Source organism: Sminthopsis crassicaudata, chromosome 5 (genome assembly GCF_048593235.1).
Source record: "Sminthopsis crassicaudata isolate SCR6 chromosome 5, ASM4859323v1, whole genome shotgun sequence".
Lineage (NCBI taxonomy): Eukaryota > Metazoa > Chordata > Mammalia > Dasyuromorphia > Dasyuridae > Sminthopsis > Sminthopsis crassicaudata.
The window spans coordinates 194748947-194768742 of NC_133621.1; the positions used below are offsets into that span (position 1 = coordinate 194748947).

General features: G+C 40.6%; 1 protein-coding gene across 5 annotated transcripts in view; it reads right to left on the reverse strand.

Moving 5' to 3' along the window:
- The window catches only part of TSPAN9 (tetraspanin 9), a 243067-nt gene that overhangs the window by 100840 nt on the left and 122431 nt on the right, over window positions 1-19796 (reverse strand). For 4 of the 5 annotated variants that reach the window (XM_074269262.1, XM_074269263.1, XM_074269260.1 and 1 more), the window contains one exon: window positions 9003-9082. In XM_074269262.1, the coding sequence (XP_074125363.1) occupies window positions 9003-9065 (63 nt within the window). In that variant the 5' untranslated portion in view covers window positions 9066-9082. Of the gene's footprint in view, window positions 1-9002; window positions 9514-19796 lie in introns of those variants that run through there. The other variant, XM_074269264.1, reaches the window with a different exon arrangement.

A 19796-nucleotide genomic window follows, 5' to 3' on the forward strand; every position in this document is an offset into this window, starting at 1 on the left:
CAGGATGATTTCGGAAAAAGTTGGAGAGACTTACATGAACTGATGCTGAGTGAAGTGAACAGAACCTAAAGAATATTGTACATGGCAACGGCAAGATCATTTCTGATGTACATGGAGGTGATTCAAGCCAGTTCCAGTGATCTTGTGATAGAGAGAGCCATCTGCACCCAGAGAAAGGACTGTGGGGACTGAGTGTGGATCACAACATGCTATTTTCACTTTTTTTTGTTGTTGTTTGCATTTTGTTTCCTTTCTCATTTTTTCCCCCTTTTTGATCTGATTTTTCATGTGTAGTATGATAACTGTGAAAATACTTATACAAGAATTGCACATGTTTAACATATATTGGATTACTTGCTATCTAAGGGAGGGGTAAAGGGAAGGGAAGAAGAAAAAATTGGGGGCATAAGGTTTTGCAAGGGTGAATGTTGAAAACTCTGTATATGTTTTGAAAATAAAAGGCTTTTAAATAAATGAGTAAGTAAAGTACTGCCCTTTCCTATAGAGTAGTCAGAATTCGAAAGGGAGCTTAAGAACTTTTGCCTGCAGAAAAATAAAATCAACTAATAAAGGACAATATTTACCTCTCCCATAGATGAATTGCTTGGAGCCTAAAAGGACTAGAAAAAGAACTTTAACTTAATTTTTTTTAAACTGCCAAATTTACTGTATAAAGAAACTCAGTTTTCAGATAGGCTGGGAGTAGTTTGGTTGCAAAAGGGTCAGAAAAGAAACTTCCATAAACACAAAAGTTCAAATTTGTACTGGATATAGGATGGTGTCCCTTTTGTAAATGAAGTTTAATAAACTAAAAGAGCAGAAAAAAAACTTGTCTTAATTAAAAACTAGTTACTAGAGATTCAAGAATGAAGAAATGCAATTGTTAGGGGCTCAAATTTTAAGTTGAACCTCTTTAAAGATTATGAAATGGCTGGACCCACAGGATACATTCAGGGCTTATCAGAACAAAACTTACAAAAATGAAAAATCACAATCATATGGATTTTCTTCGCTGATATGTTTCTCTACTAGATTTTTCTAAGTTTATGTCTACTATCCCCAGATAATGAATACATTGTGGGGAAAATAATAACCTAGGTTTATGCATGGATTATGATTAATTTATTATTCCTGAACTTGCCTTAATATATTAGTGCCTGAGCTGTTATTGGGTTTTGGTGGTGTTGTTTTGCCTTACAACAGTAAATAAAAATAAATAACTAAGACCTTAAAGTGATGTTATTGTAAGTGACTGATTTGTGTAAATTAAAACAGACAAGACAGGGCTCCAAAACTAAAATATTAACTAGAGAGGGCATAGTCCTTCAAACAGAATTATTACTTAGCTCCAAAGAGAATATAAAAACTTAAGAATGTGAAGACAGGTAAGAATGAGCCAGTCAGCTCAGAAAATGAGAAAATATACCTATACTCAGTATGAAAGCCAAGAGGAACTAGAGTAGGAGTGGTCAGTCCCATGCCCCTGTGACATTTAAAATAAGGAGCTCTTACTAAGATGATCTTAAAGACAGAATAGTCTGATAGATACAGCACTCGATCTGCAGTCCCAACGACTTGGGTTTGAATCCTGCCTAGAATGTCTTCATGACCCCTCTAGCAAATCACTTACCTTGTCTAATACTCAGTTTCTTTGTTTCTAAAATACATGACACTTATTTCACAGGGTCATTGTAAAGATCAAATGAGAAAATGTATGTAAAGTCTAGTGCAATGTAAATGTTCACTATTGTTGTTAGTGTTATTCCCTTCCCAATGTCTAACTATGCTTCTAAATATCTTTTAACTAAAATAACATATCCAATTAAGACTCCAATATCCAATATGCTACAAAAGGCCCTGAGGCACAAAATACTGTCTACCAATCCCACTAAAGCACAGAGCAAGGAGAATTTGGGAGATGGGCTTACTATATTGAGAATAGAGAAATTTCCTGCAACTGGATAGTATCTTATCTTGAAACCCACGGAATCTCCTATGTAAAACAGAGATACCCATTTGCCATATTTTAGCTAGAGTTTCTTTTTTTTCCTTCCCCCACCCTTCTTGACTGACATCAATGCTGGCTCTGACATGATTTAAAAATAGATATTAAGACAAGGAAGTTTAATTTTTCATGCTTTGGAGGGGAAGCTAATACAGTGCTATCATTCCCCAGTTAGTTTATCCTGAGGATCTCAAAAAATTTGCAGCATTCCTCATCCCATCTAAATTGGGCCATGGATAATCCATTCCATATAAGACTCTGCCCTAAAAAGCTTCCAGAGAAGAAGAATCCACAACCACTGGTTAACCATTCCAAAGCCTCAAAATATGGATAATCAGCATGTATGACCTCTCGTCTAAATCTGTCTTGCTGCCAGTTTTAGCCTGTATTCTTTTGTTCTGCCCTTGTCTTTGTGAAAAAGAAGAGGGAATATGTGCAGAAAAAGAGGGTGCCTTCTTCCCATAATCACCTTTTCGGGGGATGAAAACAGTCAATAATACTAAAGATACCCAACTAGCACTAGACACTGAAAAGGAGTAGGCAGAGAAACAAAATGAAGAAAAAATTCCAATAGCAGCTACTAATGCATTTGTAGTCCACTTGAGGAGACAATGGATACACATACTCAACTGGCCAGAAAACACTTACTAAGCAAGTCCACATGCAAAAACATATAAATAGGAAAAACAGGCCAAGAAGATAGAGAAAAGAGACCTGACCCCAATTGAATGAAGTTAATCAAATCATAAAAACAGCTAGGAGGCAAAGTAAATAGACCACCAAACTGGAATCAGGAAGAACTGAGTTCAAATCTGACCTGAGATACTTACTAGCTGTGTGGCAAGTCACTTAATCCTGTTTGCCTCAGTTTCCTGAGTTCCTCAAGTTCCTTAGACTAAAGGAGGAAATGGCAAACCATTCCAGTACCTTGGTTAAGAAAACTCCAAATGGAGTCACAAAGAATTGAAATGACTAAACAAGCTACACATGACAGGACCACTCACTCATAAGCCCTATATTAAAGTTAACCTAGCTGGACAGACATCTTAGATTGTGCTTCCTTGGCTAATTGGCCTTTATAAAGGAAAAAATCTAGGAGGAATATAGACTTTCCAATAAGGTCAGAATGGCATTATGCTGCCAACTATAATTTAAAGTGAATGGACATCTCTAAGTTGAAATATATAGTCAATATTATTCCAAGTGGCAAATGTGCTACCCATATGCTGCTCCCCACTCCTTTCCACTCCACTCACTAATAGACCTGCATTGGATTTGGGTTAGAAACAATTGGGCTGAGATCTCAACTTACCACTTCTTAAACCTTGACAATAAGTCCCGGGTGTTCAAAGAAAGGCCCCTCTAGCTTCAAGCCCTACCCCCCCACACACATAGGAATATTTAAATACCTTAAGCCACCTCTTAAGACTCCAGGCTCAGACTCAATTACTCTGAGCAGGAAGAGCAGAGCCAGATGGTCCTGGGGGAGATTCAGAATCCTGTTAGACCCCAAGGAAAAAAATTAGAGTAATTCCCATTACTGGGAGAAATCCTTCCAATGGGTCTGACAACCACTGAGCTCCAAGAGCCAGGACTGTTCCTCACCTACACTATAAAGACTCAGAGAGCCAGGAAGCACGAGGGATTGGAGGTGGGGGGTTGGAAATGAAAACTTAAAGAATAGTAACTACTGGTTGAATTTCAAACACTCAGTTCCCTTCCTTCTATATATACCTAAACTTGGCCAGTATTTTCCCATTTGTTCAGGGAGTTGGTCCTGGGAGGCAGGGCCCTAAGACAATGTATAGGCTGCACATTCCAGAAATAAGAGGTGGAGGAGAAAAAAGAGAAGTAATAATAGTTGGTCATCCAGATCCACCAATTCTGTCTTACCTTCCAAAAGACCAAAAGCTACAAACCCAAATATAGAATTCATATCCTTGCAAATGCAAGCTCCCACTGATGAATACATTTCCCTTCTTTCTGGTAATCCAGAAGAATCAGTCACAGAGATAAAGCTGAAGACTCTTGGGAAAACATTTAGACCAACCCCTTCATTATATACATAAGGAAAGAGGCTTAGAGAGAAAAACCCTGCCCAGTGCCACAGAAAGCAGCAGAGTCCAAACTCAAGTTCAATAATCTTTTCACTATGACATCTTTCTCCTACCCTCCTTATTACTCTATCAGCTCTTCTATTGGTTTTTCTTACTTCAAAGCTCTGAATGAAATAAAACGGAGCTTGCATTCCCTGCTCAGAGCTACAAGGACACCAAACTCATCTACCTCAATCCTCTGCTTGAGATGCCTTAGTCTCTCCTCTCCTGTCTTCTGCTACTTTTTTTTTTTTTGTTCCCAAACCAAACCATGAATCCTTTCTGCCACAGTACCTTCCCTTTTCCTGGACCCCCCTCCATGTTAACCCAATGCCTAATATTCAAGCACCCCTTCCTTTAGGAAATTATTCTTAATTTAATAAGAAGTGACCCACTTTCCCATGAATAACATCCTATTCCTTTCCCCCTACCATGTATCTCCCTATAGCACTCGAGGCAAAAAAAAATTTACAAAAATAGTTTATCTTTAATACTTTGTATTTAAAGGCTACACAGTGCTTTGAATACTTTCAAAAAATAATGACTTAGTCTCAAAACGTTTTAATTACATAGAGAAATAAAGTTAGTAAGCATTCAAGTCAGAGAATGCAAGACACTTGAAATGTGGTGGGGGAGGGAGGAAGGGAGAGGGAGAGAAGAGGAGAGGGGAGGGGGAAAGAGAGGGAGAGGGACAGAGATAGATGGGGGGGGGCCCACAGAGACACAAAAGAGAGACAGAGACAGAAGAGGAAGAGAGGAGAGGAGGAGAGAAGGAGAGGAGGGGAGAAGAGGGAGGGGAGGAAAGAAAGAGGGAGGAAGGAGGAAAAAAGAGGGAGGGGGAGGAGGACAGAGAAGGGAGGGGAGAAAAGGGAAGGGAGGGAAGGAGAGAGAGAAAGGAGGGGAGAAGAAAAGGGAGGGAGAAGAAAAGGGAGGGAGAGAGAAGGGAGAGAGAAAGGAGGGGAGAAGAAAAGGGAGGGAGAAGAAAAGGGAGGGAGAGAGAAGGGAGAGAGAGAAAAGGAGGGAAGAGGGAAGGAGAGGAGATGAATATTTGTGTATGTGTATTCCCTTTCCTTAATGACAGACCTGGCTGGTCCCTATGCCAAAGCAAAATAGAGGAAAGTGAGGAGGGAAAAGGAATCTCTAAATACAGTAAAAGAAGAAATCCTGCCTTAATGGCAATCTTGTGATTGATTTTATCAGCATGGATAACCTCCTCCACTGGCACAAAAGCAACTCCTCAACACCTCATCTTATGTGACTCTTGACTATGTCTTTCCATAAATGCTTCATGAATAATCCAATCAAGATACAGATGGCCTTGCTCTCACTCTTTTAATTTCCTGAGGATACCAATGTGCCATTCACTTTATCTGTTCTGCCACTTTACCACAAGTAGTTCATAGAGTAATAGCTGCCTTCTCACAAAAGGAACTTAGGAACACAGGTGATAAATATGATGAAGATCCCTACATCTGGCCTGCCCATTATGGTACTTAATATTCTAAATGAAGTTATACATCCCAAACCGATTCCCAAGAAGCATCTGGTATGCTGGAATGAACACTGAGTTTGGAGTCGGGAGAGCTATTAATTTAAAAATTCCAATTCTGCCGCTGAGATCTTTCTTGATTTTCCTCAGCTGCCAGTGCTACACCCCCCAAAAAATCACCTTATGTTTATTTTTTATATATTTCTGCATGAATGTTACCTCCCTTAATAGTATATAAGCTTTTTGAAGGTAGGGACTTTCATTTTGGTTTCTAGTCGTAGGGTTTAGCACAGTTATTACTAGTTGGTGATTAATAAATGCTTTCAGTTTGCTTGATTACATTGGTTAACCTTGGCAGATCATTTAAATCTCTCTAAGCAACTATTTCCTCAATTTGTAAAATGGGGATAATAATATCTTAAGTACAATCTCATGAGATCATTAATAAGGAAAAGTAAGTAAAGCATTTTGGAAACTGAAAACCTCCATATAAGTGTCCAGTTATGATCATTAGTATCCTGGGAAAATGGGAAATCATAAAAGACCATACCAAATACAGCCAGCAGGTGGGGGAGGAGTTACCCAGTGAACAACAAGCCAGATATAAAGAAAAATCAAAAAAAAAAAAAAAAAAAAAGAAAAAAAAAGAAAAGAAAAATCAGATGAGAATCCACAAGAGAGTTGTTTCTTTTGTGATGGCCAAAGTAATCACAATGCCTGCTCCTTTGCCCATGCATACAAAATGCTTTGAACCAAAACAGATGGGCAGAGAGATTGGCACGCTCGGGTAAAATAAAGAAACAAGAAGACATTCTTTTAAAGCTGAACACATGAGAAAAGTGTCAACCAATGTGGGACTTACTCAGATCCCAGCAAGAGTCAAATTTGATTGGAGGAACTGGCCCACAAGGGGGCTACAAAGCTACCAGAAGTTCCCCATTTTACCCTAGTTGCCTCCTTGATAAAATGCTAACAAGACCCAAATGATCTTCTAAGGTCCCTTTCCAGCTCTTATGGTCAATGAATTCTACAAATTTATGATATTCAAAACAAACAAACAAAACAAAAAAAAAAAAAAAAAAGAGGAGAAGAGAGGAAGAAAAATCTCTGCCACAGTTCCCATGAAATCTGAACCTTTAGATTGTATTAAGAAACAGTGCCCAGAGCAAGGAATACTCTACCATGGTCAGATCATATCTGGGGGGACTGTGGTCAGTCCTGGGTGCCATGTTTCTCAAGAGACATGGATGAAGTAGAAAGCATTTAGAGGAAACTCTTAAGGTAGCTTAAGAGCAAACATAAGAAAATCCACTGAAAGAACCAGAGCTGCTAAGTTTGGAGACTAAAAGACTATTGGGAACATGGGAGCCATTTTCAAATACTTGCAAGCCTGGTCACATAGAAGGATTTCAACTTGTTCTGTTTTGGCTCCAAAGGGCAGAACTGGGAGAAATCATAGAGGCAGAGTTTGTCTTCATATAAGAAAAAGTGGAATAGATTGTCTCAAGCCATTCCTCCTCATTGATAGTCTTCAAGTGACCACCTAATGGAAATCTCACAGAGGGGATTATCGTTAAAATACCAGTTGGACTGTATCATCTCTGAGGTCTTTTCAATGTCAAAATTTTGTGACTCAGTGTCACATGATTAAGTCACCAGAAATATTCTGGGGAAAACCCACCCAAATGACTCTGGACAATTCTTTCTACAGGGTGGCAAGCATACCAATGATTTCTGCAGAAAAAAAGATAAAACAAAAATTCAGGGGTTCTACTGGCTTCAATCCTAATTTGGATTCTCTTTTGTTAAATGAAGCCTGCAGTGAATGGAGGGAGACAAAAGCAAAAAATGTCAAGAGTTGAAATGGACTTTGGAGATTATCTAATCAAACTCTTTCATTTTATATATTTGGAAACTTTTGGCCAAGAAAGGCTGGGCAAATGACTTGTCTAACTTCATACAATTCAATTCATGAGTTGAGAACTCAGGTCTCTTGATTCACAGTTCACTGCTCTTCTCACTATAAGGCATAGATAATGAGTTTCCCCCCAACCCCTCACACTGCCTCCTTAATCCTCCATCCTCCTCATCCCTCTCACATAAGTTATTTCAGTAAAAGTGGGTCAGTTCAACACAGATACTGGCTGCCAAAGCACAGCCATCCCCTTCTAACTTAGCTCTGCCCCGTGACCATGAACTCAGCACTAACTTTCCCATGTCCCCAGCGATCATCCTGGACCCTGGGCAGCTGATATGCTCTAGCAGACAGGAGGAGACACACCCACCTTGGAGCAATATCATATATTTGCACTGACCTCCACTGGGTTGGGGGGAAGGGATGAGGATTTGGAAGAAAGAGAACAGTAGAGATCAAGGAGAGAGAGAGAAGTAAAACATGAATATGAGAAAGTTTTCAAATTTGCCTCTCTGGGATTTTTTTTCTCCTTAAATACATCTCTATTCATAACCACATGGGCACTACAGAGTGATTCCAGATCTTCCCACCCCACTCTGGCACCCTTGGTTGAAAATTATTTCTTTCCATGGACACTGCTCAGGCTGCCCATACACCACTGCAGTCCCTGGGATTCTTTCTCTCCCTCTGCCAGGTCCTGAGACTCAATGAGAGGAGATTCCCGCCAGCTGGCTCCACCACCCGAATCCATTCCAAACCCTCAAAAGCAGAACCACACAATCGCAGCACCCCCTCCCTCCCACACACACACCTTCCACTATTCTCCCTCCTCTGCAATACAAACTCAACGCGGGGCATGCATCAGAGCCACAAAGACCCACTGACCCCACAATCTAGGGGCACGCTTTCAATTCCATCCAACAAAAATGCCTTTGGATCTGCATTTCTAGCTCTCTTTCCTCCCCTACCTCCCAAAATGCTGTCAAAAATGAGCTTTGAAAGCATGACCCTCCCCTCACCACCTCAGGAAAAACCAACTTGCTCATCTTTTCAGCATCAATGTTCACTAATGTTCCCCAGTTTATAAAAATGTCCCAGAATGGGAACAGATGATACATCTCCCCTTCTATGCTTGAGAGCCCCACTCAAGTCCCAATAAGTATCTTCCCTAAGCTTAAGTCTATCTTTTCACCCCCTTTTTAAAGAGGACAGAAAACTTCAAGAGCCAATAAAAAAAAAGAGAGATCCCATCTCCCCTAGAAGCCAAGTAGAGCTAGACCTGAGTAAATTAAGTCTCCATTAAAGCACCCACCGGGAGGACGGAGGGAAAAGGGAGGAGGGCTGTAGAAAGGATTTAAAAAAAAAAAAAAAAAAAAAAAACTTACCATCATTGTTCAGAGAGAAGCAATGCAGCAGAGGAGGGGAGTGGGGAGGGCAGCGGCCCCGGACCGAGGCAGGACGCAAAGGCAGAGGAGGGAAGTAGGGGCAGGTACTCACCCAAAATATCAGATTGAACAGGAACATCATGTATTTCAAACAGCAGAGGCAGCCTCTGGCCATGTTGCACTTCTTAAATTCTAGGAGGAAGACAAAGGAGAGGTCCAGGTAAAACACCACATACTTGCTGCCCTTCGGGGCATTGTACTTGTCCGTCTTCACTCCGGCTTCCGCGTGGCTCTGGCCCCGGGTTCGGGAGCCCGCGGTACCGTAGAAGGCGCCCGCAGTGAAGCCGCGGCCCAAGGGGCGGCCCGAGGAAGAGGGCTTGGCAAAGTCCGAGTCCTTGCTGTCCAAAGATGGACTCCGGTGGATCGAAGAATCCTCGCTACTCGACTTCTCCATGCTCGCGTTGTCCCCGGGGGGCCGCGGGGACCGAGGGCATCTCTCCCGGAGTGGAACGCGGTAGGGGTGCCGAACTCTGCTGGGCCGGGGGGCTTGGGCAAGGGCGGGGGGCTGCGGGAGAGGGGCAGGCTGCAGGCAGGGGGCTCCCCGGAGCCCCCTCTTTTCTCGAGGCTACACTCCTCTCCGGGAGGCTTCTCTAGAGCGGGCGTCCCTGCATTGCCGCTGGCTGGCTGCTCTACCTTCCCAGCAGGACGCCCAGTTCACCGCGGCCGGCCCGCTCCGTGGGGGCTGCGGCTCCAGCCTACACGCGTCCCGCAGCCCCGACAGACTCATGCCTTCCCCGGGTCTCGGGGAATCAATCAGTTCTGCATAACTTAGCTTCTCTTTCTGTTCTCTCTCTCAATTTTATCTTCCAAGGCAAGTCAGCCCTCCCTCTCCTTTCCGTAAACGGGTCCGCGCGTGGCGGAGGGGCGCCGAGCCCCCGGCTTCTCCGGGCCCCTCGCCCCGCCGCGGAAAGCGACCACTTTTTCCCCTGGCTTTCTCGCCTCCCCCCTCTCCCGTTACTTTGCGGTAACCGCTCCTCAGCCCGTGGCCCTGGCTCTGCCTGCTGCTAGCTCTCCCGCCGGTCAACGTGGAGCTGCTGGGGCTGAGAGCTCAGCAGCAGCTGCAACCTCTGGGTATTCCCTTAGAAATCCCTGACCTAACTATCAAGTCATAAATCGACCACCCCCACCCCCCACCACCCCACCGCCATCCCCGGGCCCTGCGGTCCCACCCCCTGCTCTGCATCTGGCCAATCGGCATCGGCCTGTCCCGCGGTGGGGGGGTGCCTCTCCCCCAAATGACACAATACCTTTAATAGGATTAGCTTCTGCTCTTTGCCTATACAAGTGCACAACCGAAAAATCTCTTAAATGTCAAGGGCTCTTTAGCTGTTGATGAACTGGAACTGTGTGTAGGATCCCTGTCTCTATAAACATCAGAAAAGGCTGAGGATGGGCTCCAAACGGCTCAGGGGAAGAGGAGGGAGGGGACCCCAAGCATGGGTCCGCTCGGCCGTTGCTCGGCTGCACCTGGGAGGCTCGGAAAAGGCCTCGCAGGTACATTCACAAGTCCGGAGTACGCCTTCCAACACCCCTGGGTCGGGGAGGTGACCCTGCAGAAGCAGCACGAGGCTGGGGGCATCGGTGATGTCCCAGGAATCCACTCTGGAGAAGCCGTCTGCACAGGGTCCGCTCTGCTCCAGCCCCTGGGCATGCTCCGAACGGAGGGGAAAGCCCATTTTTAAGATCTGCAGCCTCCCCAAGCTCGCCAGAAGCAAGGGACCACTCCCAAACCCACCTAACCCACCGGGCCAGCTGTGATAGATAGCAAAAACCAAACAAAGTTCCTGCTTCCTCACAGGGGTCCCCGAGTCCTATATGGGAAGATCAAGAGCTGAAGTTCCATAGGTTGATGGCCGGACAAAATGAGTATGAAAGAAACTTCTTAGGTCTCTGGACTTGAGTCTCGGTTCTGACATTTCTATCTGCACTTTTAGTCATTTAACTTTACCAAGACAATTCAATTATTTACTATTTTTAAAATGGGATGAGACCTAGGATTTCAGCAGTGCAGGAAATTTCTAGTATCAAAACCCCTCACCAATGTAGCTTAGGATCTTCGCTACAACTTACAGGATGACAGATTTAAGGCACAAGCATTTATTGATCCTCTCTATTTGCCCAGTAGGGTAGATAAGAGCACAAGTAAATATAGAATACCTGATTTGGAATTCAGTCTCAGCCACTTAGTAGCTGTGTGACCCGGAGCAAGTCACCTAACCCTGTTTGCTTCATCTGTAAAATGAGCTGGAGAAGAAAATGGCAAACTAATATCTTTGCCAAGAAAACCCCAAATGGGTCACCCATCTAAAATGACTCATCAACAACAAAATATACCAGGCACTGTGCTAAGCACTAGCACTTAGCAGAGACCTTGGGGGTAACCTAATTCAATCACCTCATACTATAGACGAGGAAACTGAGACCCATCATGATAAAATGAATAGGTAGTAAAAGCTAAATTTCAAATCTAGGTCTTTTGACTCCAAATCTTTCTCTAATCCCTAATACACACATTATGACAATCTTATAAAATTGCTTAAGGAGATGAAAAGTAAAATGACTTACCCAGGGACCCTCAGTAAATAGGCATGGGTTTCTGAGCAGGTTGAGGGGGTATAGCATGAACCAATTCCTCTTAACTAATACAGTCAACTTCTCCTCTACTCCAAACTGGTAAGTGGAGAATATTTGTACTACCTTCCCCCCACAGGACTGTTCTGAGGATAATGCTTTATCTATAAATCTGAAAGTAATATATCAATGTTATATTCTTGGAGCCATTAAATATTAGTGTTAGTTCTGTGACACTGGTCAGATGAAAGAAGTTTGCAATTCCCAGTGGATTGCTGCTGTTCAGTTATTTTTTAGTTGTGTCTGATTCTTCATGACCCCAGCTGGAGCTTTCTTAGCACAGATACTGGAGTGGTTTGCTATTTCTTTCTCCAGCTCATTTAACAGATGAGGAAACTGAGGTAGACAGGATTATGTGACTTGCCCAGGATCATACAGTTAGTAAGAGTCTGAGGCCAGGTTTGAACTCATGAAGATGAATCTTCCAGGCCTGGTGCTCTAGCTGTCCCCTAGTTGGGGCCCATCCCATCATGAGCTATGTTTCCCATGAAGCTCAGACCCCAAGAATTTATCCCCATGAAAGAGGACAGCGACTATGAATTCCCATCTAAAGAGATGTCGTCCAGGCAAAGAGACAGCTAGAAGAAATGTCCCTTGGGAATTTGAAGTACTGGCTCCTTGCCACTCTTGGGACATTAGAAGCAGGGAGACCAATTAGGAAGCTATCATAATCATCCAAGCAAGAACTCTGAATGAGGGTGGTAGCCATGGGAATGGAGAAAAGGTGACAGATATGCAAAATATTCTGTGGAGATAAAATCAATAAAACTTGGCAACTGATCAGATAGTGTGAGGGAGAAGGAAAAATCGAGGCACAATTTTGGGAAATGGGACCTTGGAAGAACAGCAAGTAGGTCATTATAGCTGAACCACAGCATGAATGGAGGGGAGAGTAAGACAAAGGAGGAAGAAGCCAGTAAAGAGCTTGAAATGCTACACAGAGGACTGTTATACTCAGTGAACAGAGAGGGTGACAGTGAGAACTACAATTTTGAAAAATCACCTTGGCAGCTGAGTGGCAGAAGAAATGAAGTGGGGGAGAAACTTAAATCAAGGGACTTGATTATAAAGCTATTCAGTACACTAGGCAAAAGGGCAGGAAGGGCACTAAGTAAAAAGAAGAGGGCACATATAAGAGATGTTGAAATGACAAGATTTAGCAATGGATTAAATGTCAGATGAGAATGACAACGAGGCATGAAGGATAATACCAAAATTGCAGACTGACATGACTGAAAAGATGACGGTATCCTCAGTAGTAAGAGAATCAATGGACAAAGCATGGATATTTTAGTCATTTTTTTTCAACATAATGTAAGATTGCTTTTTTCTTTTTCTTTCTTTTTTAGATGAAGTTAATTTAATAACTTGGCCACAGTCACACAATAAGTAAACATAGATTTGAATTCAGATCTAGAGCTGGTACTCTATTTTTTGCACCATCTAGCTGCCCTTCCAGATGACTTTTCCGAATAGTCCAGATCATTTCATAGTTGTTTTTTTTCCCCCCCCAAAAGGTACCTTTGTGTATACAGGGAGAATTCTTGAGCAAACAAAAGATAGAGTGGATCATAAAAACTAAAATAGAACAACTACATAAAGTTAGCATTTTCAAGAACAAAAAAAAAAAAAATCAATGAAGTTACAATAAAGGGGACAGTTAACTGGGGGGGGGATCCTTGCAATAAATATCTGATAAAAATCTGTAAATCAAGATAAATAGGAAATTTAAATAAATATGTAAGAAAAGTGAATAAAACATGATCCTTTCCTTCATGAGGCATACAAAACAGATAGAGGGGGAAAGATACTTATGTACACAAAAGTTTAATAGCATATTCAAGGTAGAATATTCACTAATCATTTATTCATTCAATAAATATTTATGGTTTGTTGTATTGCAAAATATACAAGGGGCTAGAGAAGCTACAATTTCTACCTCATGGAGCTCCCAATATAGTACTGTGCTAAAATAAATGTCATATACAATAAGAATAATAAGACATTTAAAAAGATGAATATGATAAAAAAAAAAAAAGTAGTAAAGTTTGAAGGCTGGCCAGATTCAAATTTTAAAAAAGAAAGAGGAGGAAACCATTTGGAAAATAGTAAAGACAGCAATCTGTTTCACACAATGAATTCCTATAAGGGAACAGCAAAAGATGAGGTAAGATAAAGAGGGACCAGATTTTGAGACCTTTAAACACCACAAATTAGAATTAAAGAATCAATGAACATTAGAGCAAAAAAGGAACCTTAGAGACCATTTCGCCCCACACCTTTATCTTACAGATGAGCCAGCTGAGACTCAAATCAGAAAAGTGATTTACTGAAGATCACAAAGCATTTGTCCTAAGTGGCAAAGACAGCAGCCAAATTCATGCCTGGTTCAGAAACAGAGAACATCTTCAGGTGTAAATGTGTTACACCCTATGTGAGCACAATGGAAGAATATGCTTAAGCACACAGAGAAATCAACACTGATCAAACACTTACACAAGGGGAAGCCCCTACAAGTTCTTGAAAAGGGACATGATAAAACTGATATTTAAGGAACACAAATATGGCAGAGTTGTCTAAGATGGATTAGAAAAAAACCCGACTAGGAAACCTTTGCAAGATATGAGGTGAAAAGAGAATGTTCAGAACTGTGGTGGTAATGGGAATAGAAAGAATCTGCCTGCTACTTGGGCTTAGCTAAATAGTTTTCCTTGCAGCCCTATCTCTTCAGAATCTGGATGAGAAAGAAATGATGAAAGAAAGAGCTACACCTGGACCTGAGAAATCATCTCTTCTCCACTCCCCACGGTCCCTGGGAAAACTGCAAGGAAGGGAACAGGCTCTTCTACAAGGGCTAACTAACCTTGTTGTGAGTGAGACACATCTTTCCAATTTTTTTTCTTGTTAAAAGAAAAAGTGAAGTGAGTGGGGAATTCCCAGAGGAGACAAAGAGAAGTGAATACCTGAAATCAGCATGCAACATCTCTCCTGGCTGGCAACTAGGGAGATGTGTGTTTCAGAGTAAATGCCAAACTTCCTCTCATTCTCCCTGTATTTCCCAAGAACAGAGAATTTTAAAAAACCGTCAGTTGCATTCGCTGACATGTAACAGGAACGCAAAGATCATGATAACATAGAAAAAGGAGCTGGGAGCCAACTAGAACAACCTTTTAATTTTAGAGATAAGGAAACTGAGGCACAGGGAGAGGAAGTGATTTGGCTGAAATTCAAACCTAAGTCTTCAGACTCTAGAGACAGTGCCCTTTCCACTGAGCCACAATGCAACCAAACAATACAGCATTTCTCCCACCTGCATTGGGTGTGCCTGTATTTGCATGTATATATGTAAGAGATTTTGTGGCTATATATATGTAGAGGTAACATGTACCCATACGCACATTTATTGAGCATCTGCTCTATGACATTAGGCATTATACTAGACATTTTGAGTGATATTAAAATCATGAGACATAAGATATTTCTCTCCTGAGACCTGGTTAGGGAAATAAGAAAGAGAATTGGCTTTCCAAAACAGTACAAAACCATTTACATGGTTGAGACAATAAATATTAAAGGAAGAAGAGAATCCTTTGGACTTTGATCAGGGAAAGATTCACAGAAGAGATAGATTTTGAGATGAGCCTTAAAGGTCAGGTAAGCTTTGAAACAGGCAGAGAGAAGCAGTTTCCAATGAAACAGGTGAAGGAACACTGGCTAAAGAAGTGGAATCCCCAGGCAGCACCAATATTGCCAAGCACTAAATCTGAGACCCTGAACAAGTCACTTCTTAACTGTGAAATACTGATGACAATATTTATACCGCCTACTTTACAGAACTGTTGTGGGGAAAGTACGTTGTAACCCTTAAAGTACTCTACAAATATAAGTTATTATCTCAGTCTTGTTCCTACACTAAATTCCTACTAGAATGCTTCATCAATGTGCCAGGGCAACCCTACATTTTCAAAGGCAATAAAGTATGGGCTTTAAGAAGGTCCTCTTGAAGTGGAAAGGCTCTGAATAGAGATCCACTGATGGTCTGGGTATGTATTCTAAGAACAGTCTTCTAGGTTTAGAAACACTGATTACTCTAAGGCTGGCCACTAGGTCAAGAATTTTTGCAAGCCACAACTACCATAAAGGTACATAGGTAAACACTGTGTACTATAGGTATGGGAAACAAAGATGCTACTGAGGAAGGGTACTCATTTACCTCTTTCCTTAGCTCCAAAATATTCCCAACTAGGTCCAGTGGCCAGGTAACTACTCTTGTTTCTTTTTAATTAAGAAGGCATTCTGGGAGAAATTTGGGGTTGTCAGTCAACTGATCAATTAATAAACACTTATTAGTGTCTAATTTATACCAAGCATTATACTAAGTGCTAGAAGCACTAAGACAAAAATAAAGTAAGCAGGGGCAGCTAAGTGGCGCAGTGGATGGAGCACCAGCCCTAATGTCAGGAGGAACTGAGTCAAATCTGACCTCAGACACACACTTAACACTTCCTAGCTATATGACCTTAGGCAAGTCACTTAACCCCAATAGCTTTAGCTAAAAAAAAAAAACCAAACAAATAAATAAAGTAAGTGGTCTCTTGACCCTCAAGAATTTCACATTCTATCAAGGGAGATAACATGTACTTAAGTATTATGTGTATATAATATAACATATGTAATATTTACATGTAATATATAATATATAAGATTTTTTTTTTGCTAAGGCAATTGGGATTAAGTGACTTGCCTAGGATCACATAGCTAAAAAGTGTCAAGTATGTGAGGCCAGATTTGAACTCAGGTCCATATATATGTCTATATGTGTGTGTGTGTGTGTATGAGTGTGTGTATGTATACATATGTATGTTCATATCTAACTCAGAGATTGTGGTTTTCTAAGACTCTTCATTAGTTCACATATTCCTCCTTGATTACAGTTTGATTAAAATATGTTCTCTAAAAACCTTTCCAAGCTAACACATTGTTGCTAGTGTGTGAGTGATTCAACAATTCTGGAGAACAATTTGGAATGATGCCCAGAGGCGATCAAACTATGCATACTCTTTGATCCAACAATACAACTACTAGATCCATATCCCAAAGACATAAAAAAGGGAAGGGACTTATATGTACAAAAATATTTATAGCAGCATTTTGTGCAATGGCAAAAAATTAGAAATTGAAGGAATGCTCATCAATTGGAGAACGGCTGAACAAGTTGTAGTATAGGAATGGACAGAATACTATTGTGCTATAAGAAATGAAGAGCAAGATGATTTCAGGAAAACCTGGAAAGACTTACATAAACTGATGCAAAGCGCAGTGAGCAGAACCAGGAGAACATTGTATACAGTAACTATGATCACCTATGACTGATTTAGCTCTTCTCAGCAATACAAATAATCTAAGAAAATTCCAAAAGATTCATGATAAAAAATGCTATCCACATCTAGAGAAATAACTAATGGGGTCTGAATGTAGATTGGAAGTATACTATTTTCATCTTATATTTATTATGGATTTTTCCTTTTCTGTTTCTTCATATACAAACATACCATTTAAAAAATAAACAATTTCTTAAAATTATCTTTACATGTGATTAGAAAAAAATAAAATACTATTAAAAAATAAAAACCTTCCCAAACTAACCTACTTCTCTACTCTCTTCTCTCCAACCGTACATCTCTTTCTCCTGAGCATCAAAAATAAAGTTATATAATCTTACGCCTAAAAAAGGCTTTCTAAATCAGGAATTCTTGTGTCACAGACCTCTATGGGCAGTCTAGAGAAGCCTATAGAACTCTTCCCAGTATAATGTTCTTAACTACATAAACTAAAATAAAGGGGATTTCAAGAAAATAATGAAAATAATGGTGTCGTTTTTAAAAATCCAAGTTCACAGATTCCCAGAAATCTAGAAATTGACCCGGATCCCAGATTAAGATGTCCTGATCTTGATCCACAACTTCATTTAATAGAACAAGAAAGTTAGTCCAAAACAGGTTCTCTTTGGCAAAAGGACAAGAACTCAGTCAAACATTCTTCTACTACCACATTCACTCTGCCTCTCATCTAGACCCTTCCAGTGCAAAGACTTCAAATTCCTCCTTTTGCCATACCCTCCCACTATCAGTCAAAATCTTTGCACAAAAAAGTGGCTATTCAAATATTTCACTGATATTCAAGATGAGTCAAAGAATGGAAAAACTGAATTTAGTCAGCCTAAGTTGGGGCTTAACATTGCAATGAAAGTAATTTAAGTTAAAGATGATTGAGAACTTACTTCCATACTGAATATTTAGGATATAGGTACAAACATATATATGAGGGGGAGCTTCCCCATCCTAAGAAAAGGACTTTCCCATGTAAACACTACCCTATTCTCACAATAGAGGCCTTTGGGATTCTGCAAGCTGCTCCAGCAAGAGAGTAATCACAAAGCAAGTCTTTCACCAAAAGGAGCTTTCTCTGCCTTGCTGAAAGAAGAGGTGGTATGATAGATATCCCTTTCAGGCTGCCAGATTCTCTTACTGTTTACATAGATTCATTAATCAAAGCATGATGATGAGGGGTCTTCTGTTTGCTATGGAAATAAAGCCTCCCTAAAGGCTCTCTACATACACCTTCCATGGGAAAAAAGGTTTGGACCAATACTTAAGGAGTTTTAGAGACAGAGCAAACAAAGTGATGAAGTGGAAAAAACACTAGACTTAAAATCAGGAGCCCAGAATTCAAATTTCAGATCTGATTATGATGATATATGTTATGATGATGAGACTCAGTATTCTGAGATTCAGTATTCTGCTCTATAAAGTGGAAGTAGTAATAATTTAATTACCTATTCTACAGTGTTGATGTGGGGAAAGTGATTTGCTTAAAAAAAAAAAAAAGAAGTACTATGTAAATGTTTTATTATAGGTGCACAGGGTAGAATTAGCCAGAACAAATGGAGTTATGAGCTGAAGCACAAAGGAATGAAGTAGACCAAATGAAGAATTAATTTCTCAGGCGACTTATACAATGGCCAAAATAATACAAAAAAACAACACTGAGAAACTTCAGAACTTTGGTTAAAGCAGTGACCAACTGTAACTTCAAAGGCCTGATGGTAAGATGTGTCTCACTGCCAAAGACACTGCTTTTTGGCAGACAGGTGGTGGATAACAGATTTGAAATGAGACATTTTCAGACATGGCTAATGTATTGATTTATTTTGCTTGAGTATACTTACTTGTTATAAGTATTCTATGAGAAATAAACAGAGAGTCATGGGAAAGCAACAATGATACAAAGAAAAAAGAAAAGAATATTAATTTTTAAAAGAATTTAATTTTTCAGCTGGGAATGCCAGAGTGGCTTTTAAAAGGAGGCAGAAATATCTCCTCCAGAACATGAACCAGATGGCTCTTTTGTATTCCTAGGAGCTCCTGAGCCCATATCAATCCACATTCTTTAGTTCAGTCAAAAAATCATATCTAACCCTTGAATAATCTAGGAGTTACCCAAGACTTCCAGTTGTAGACTCAAAAAAGATGTCAGAGTTTGAGAATATTAGTGAAAGTCATAACTTCGTGAGGAAAACTACTAATTTTCCCAGGAATCAGTTTAATGCTTGGCCATGGTATTGGAGGAAGCACGGTAATAGACATGAACCTCAGGGTTCCTATTGATGCCTGGAGCAAAAGAATTCTAGTCTCAGTGAAGCAGTTGTTATGAATGATTAAAAAATATGTGTGTGTGAAAGGGAAGAAAAAGGTACTTTGTGTATGAGGATATTTGAGAACCTGGAAATTTGGAACATGGGAGCCATTGTAATTCTATGTGATTCTACAATAAAAGGAGAAAACCCATGAACAAGGAAAAAGTTGGACTTATGAGTGAAACAAGTGATGGGGAAGTTGAAGAGACAGCCAGTATAGATCTATAATAGAGGGACTGGCAGATCCTTGAATAGAAATTTGTGGAATTAGGCCCCCAAATTAAAATACATGAGACTGATGAAGCCTTTTACAATTTTTAGAGTGATTACTACAGTGTCAACCACACTGGGAAGTCAGGTAAGAACCAAAGGAAGAAATAAAGTCTAGAAGCTCCCAGACCTCTTTGTCTTTAGTGAGTGGGAGGAAGGTTGATGAACTACTTTGTCCAAAGGCTGGGTGAAAGTTCTAAGTTCAGCTTAATGTTTCTTTGATTTTTGAACAAGAATGAAAATTTTAAT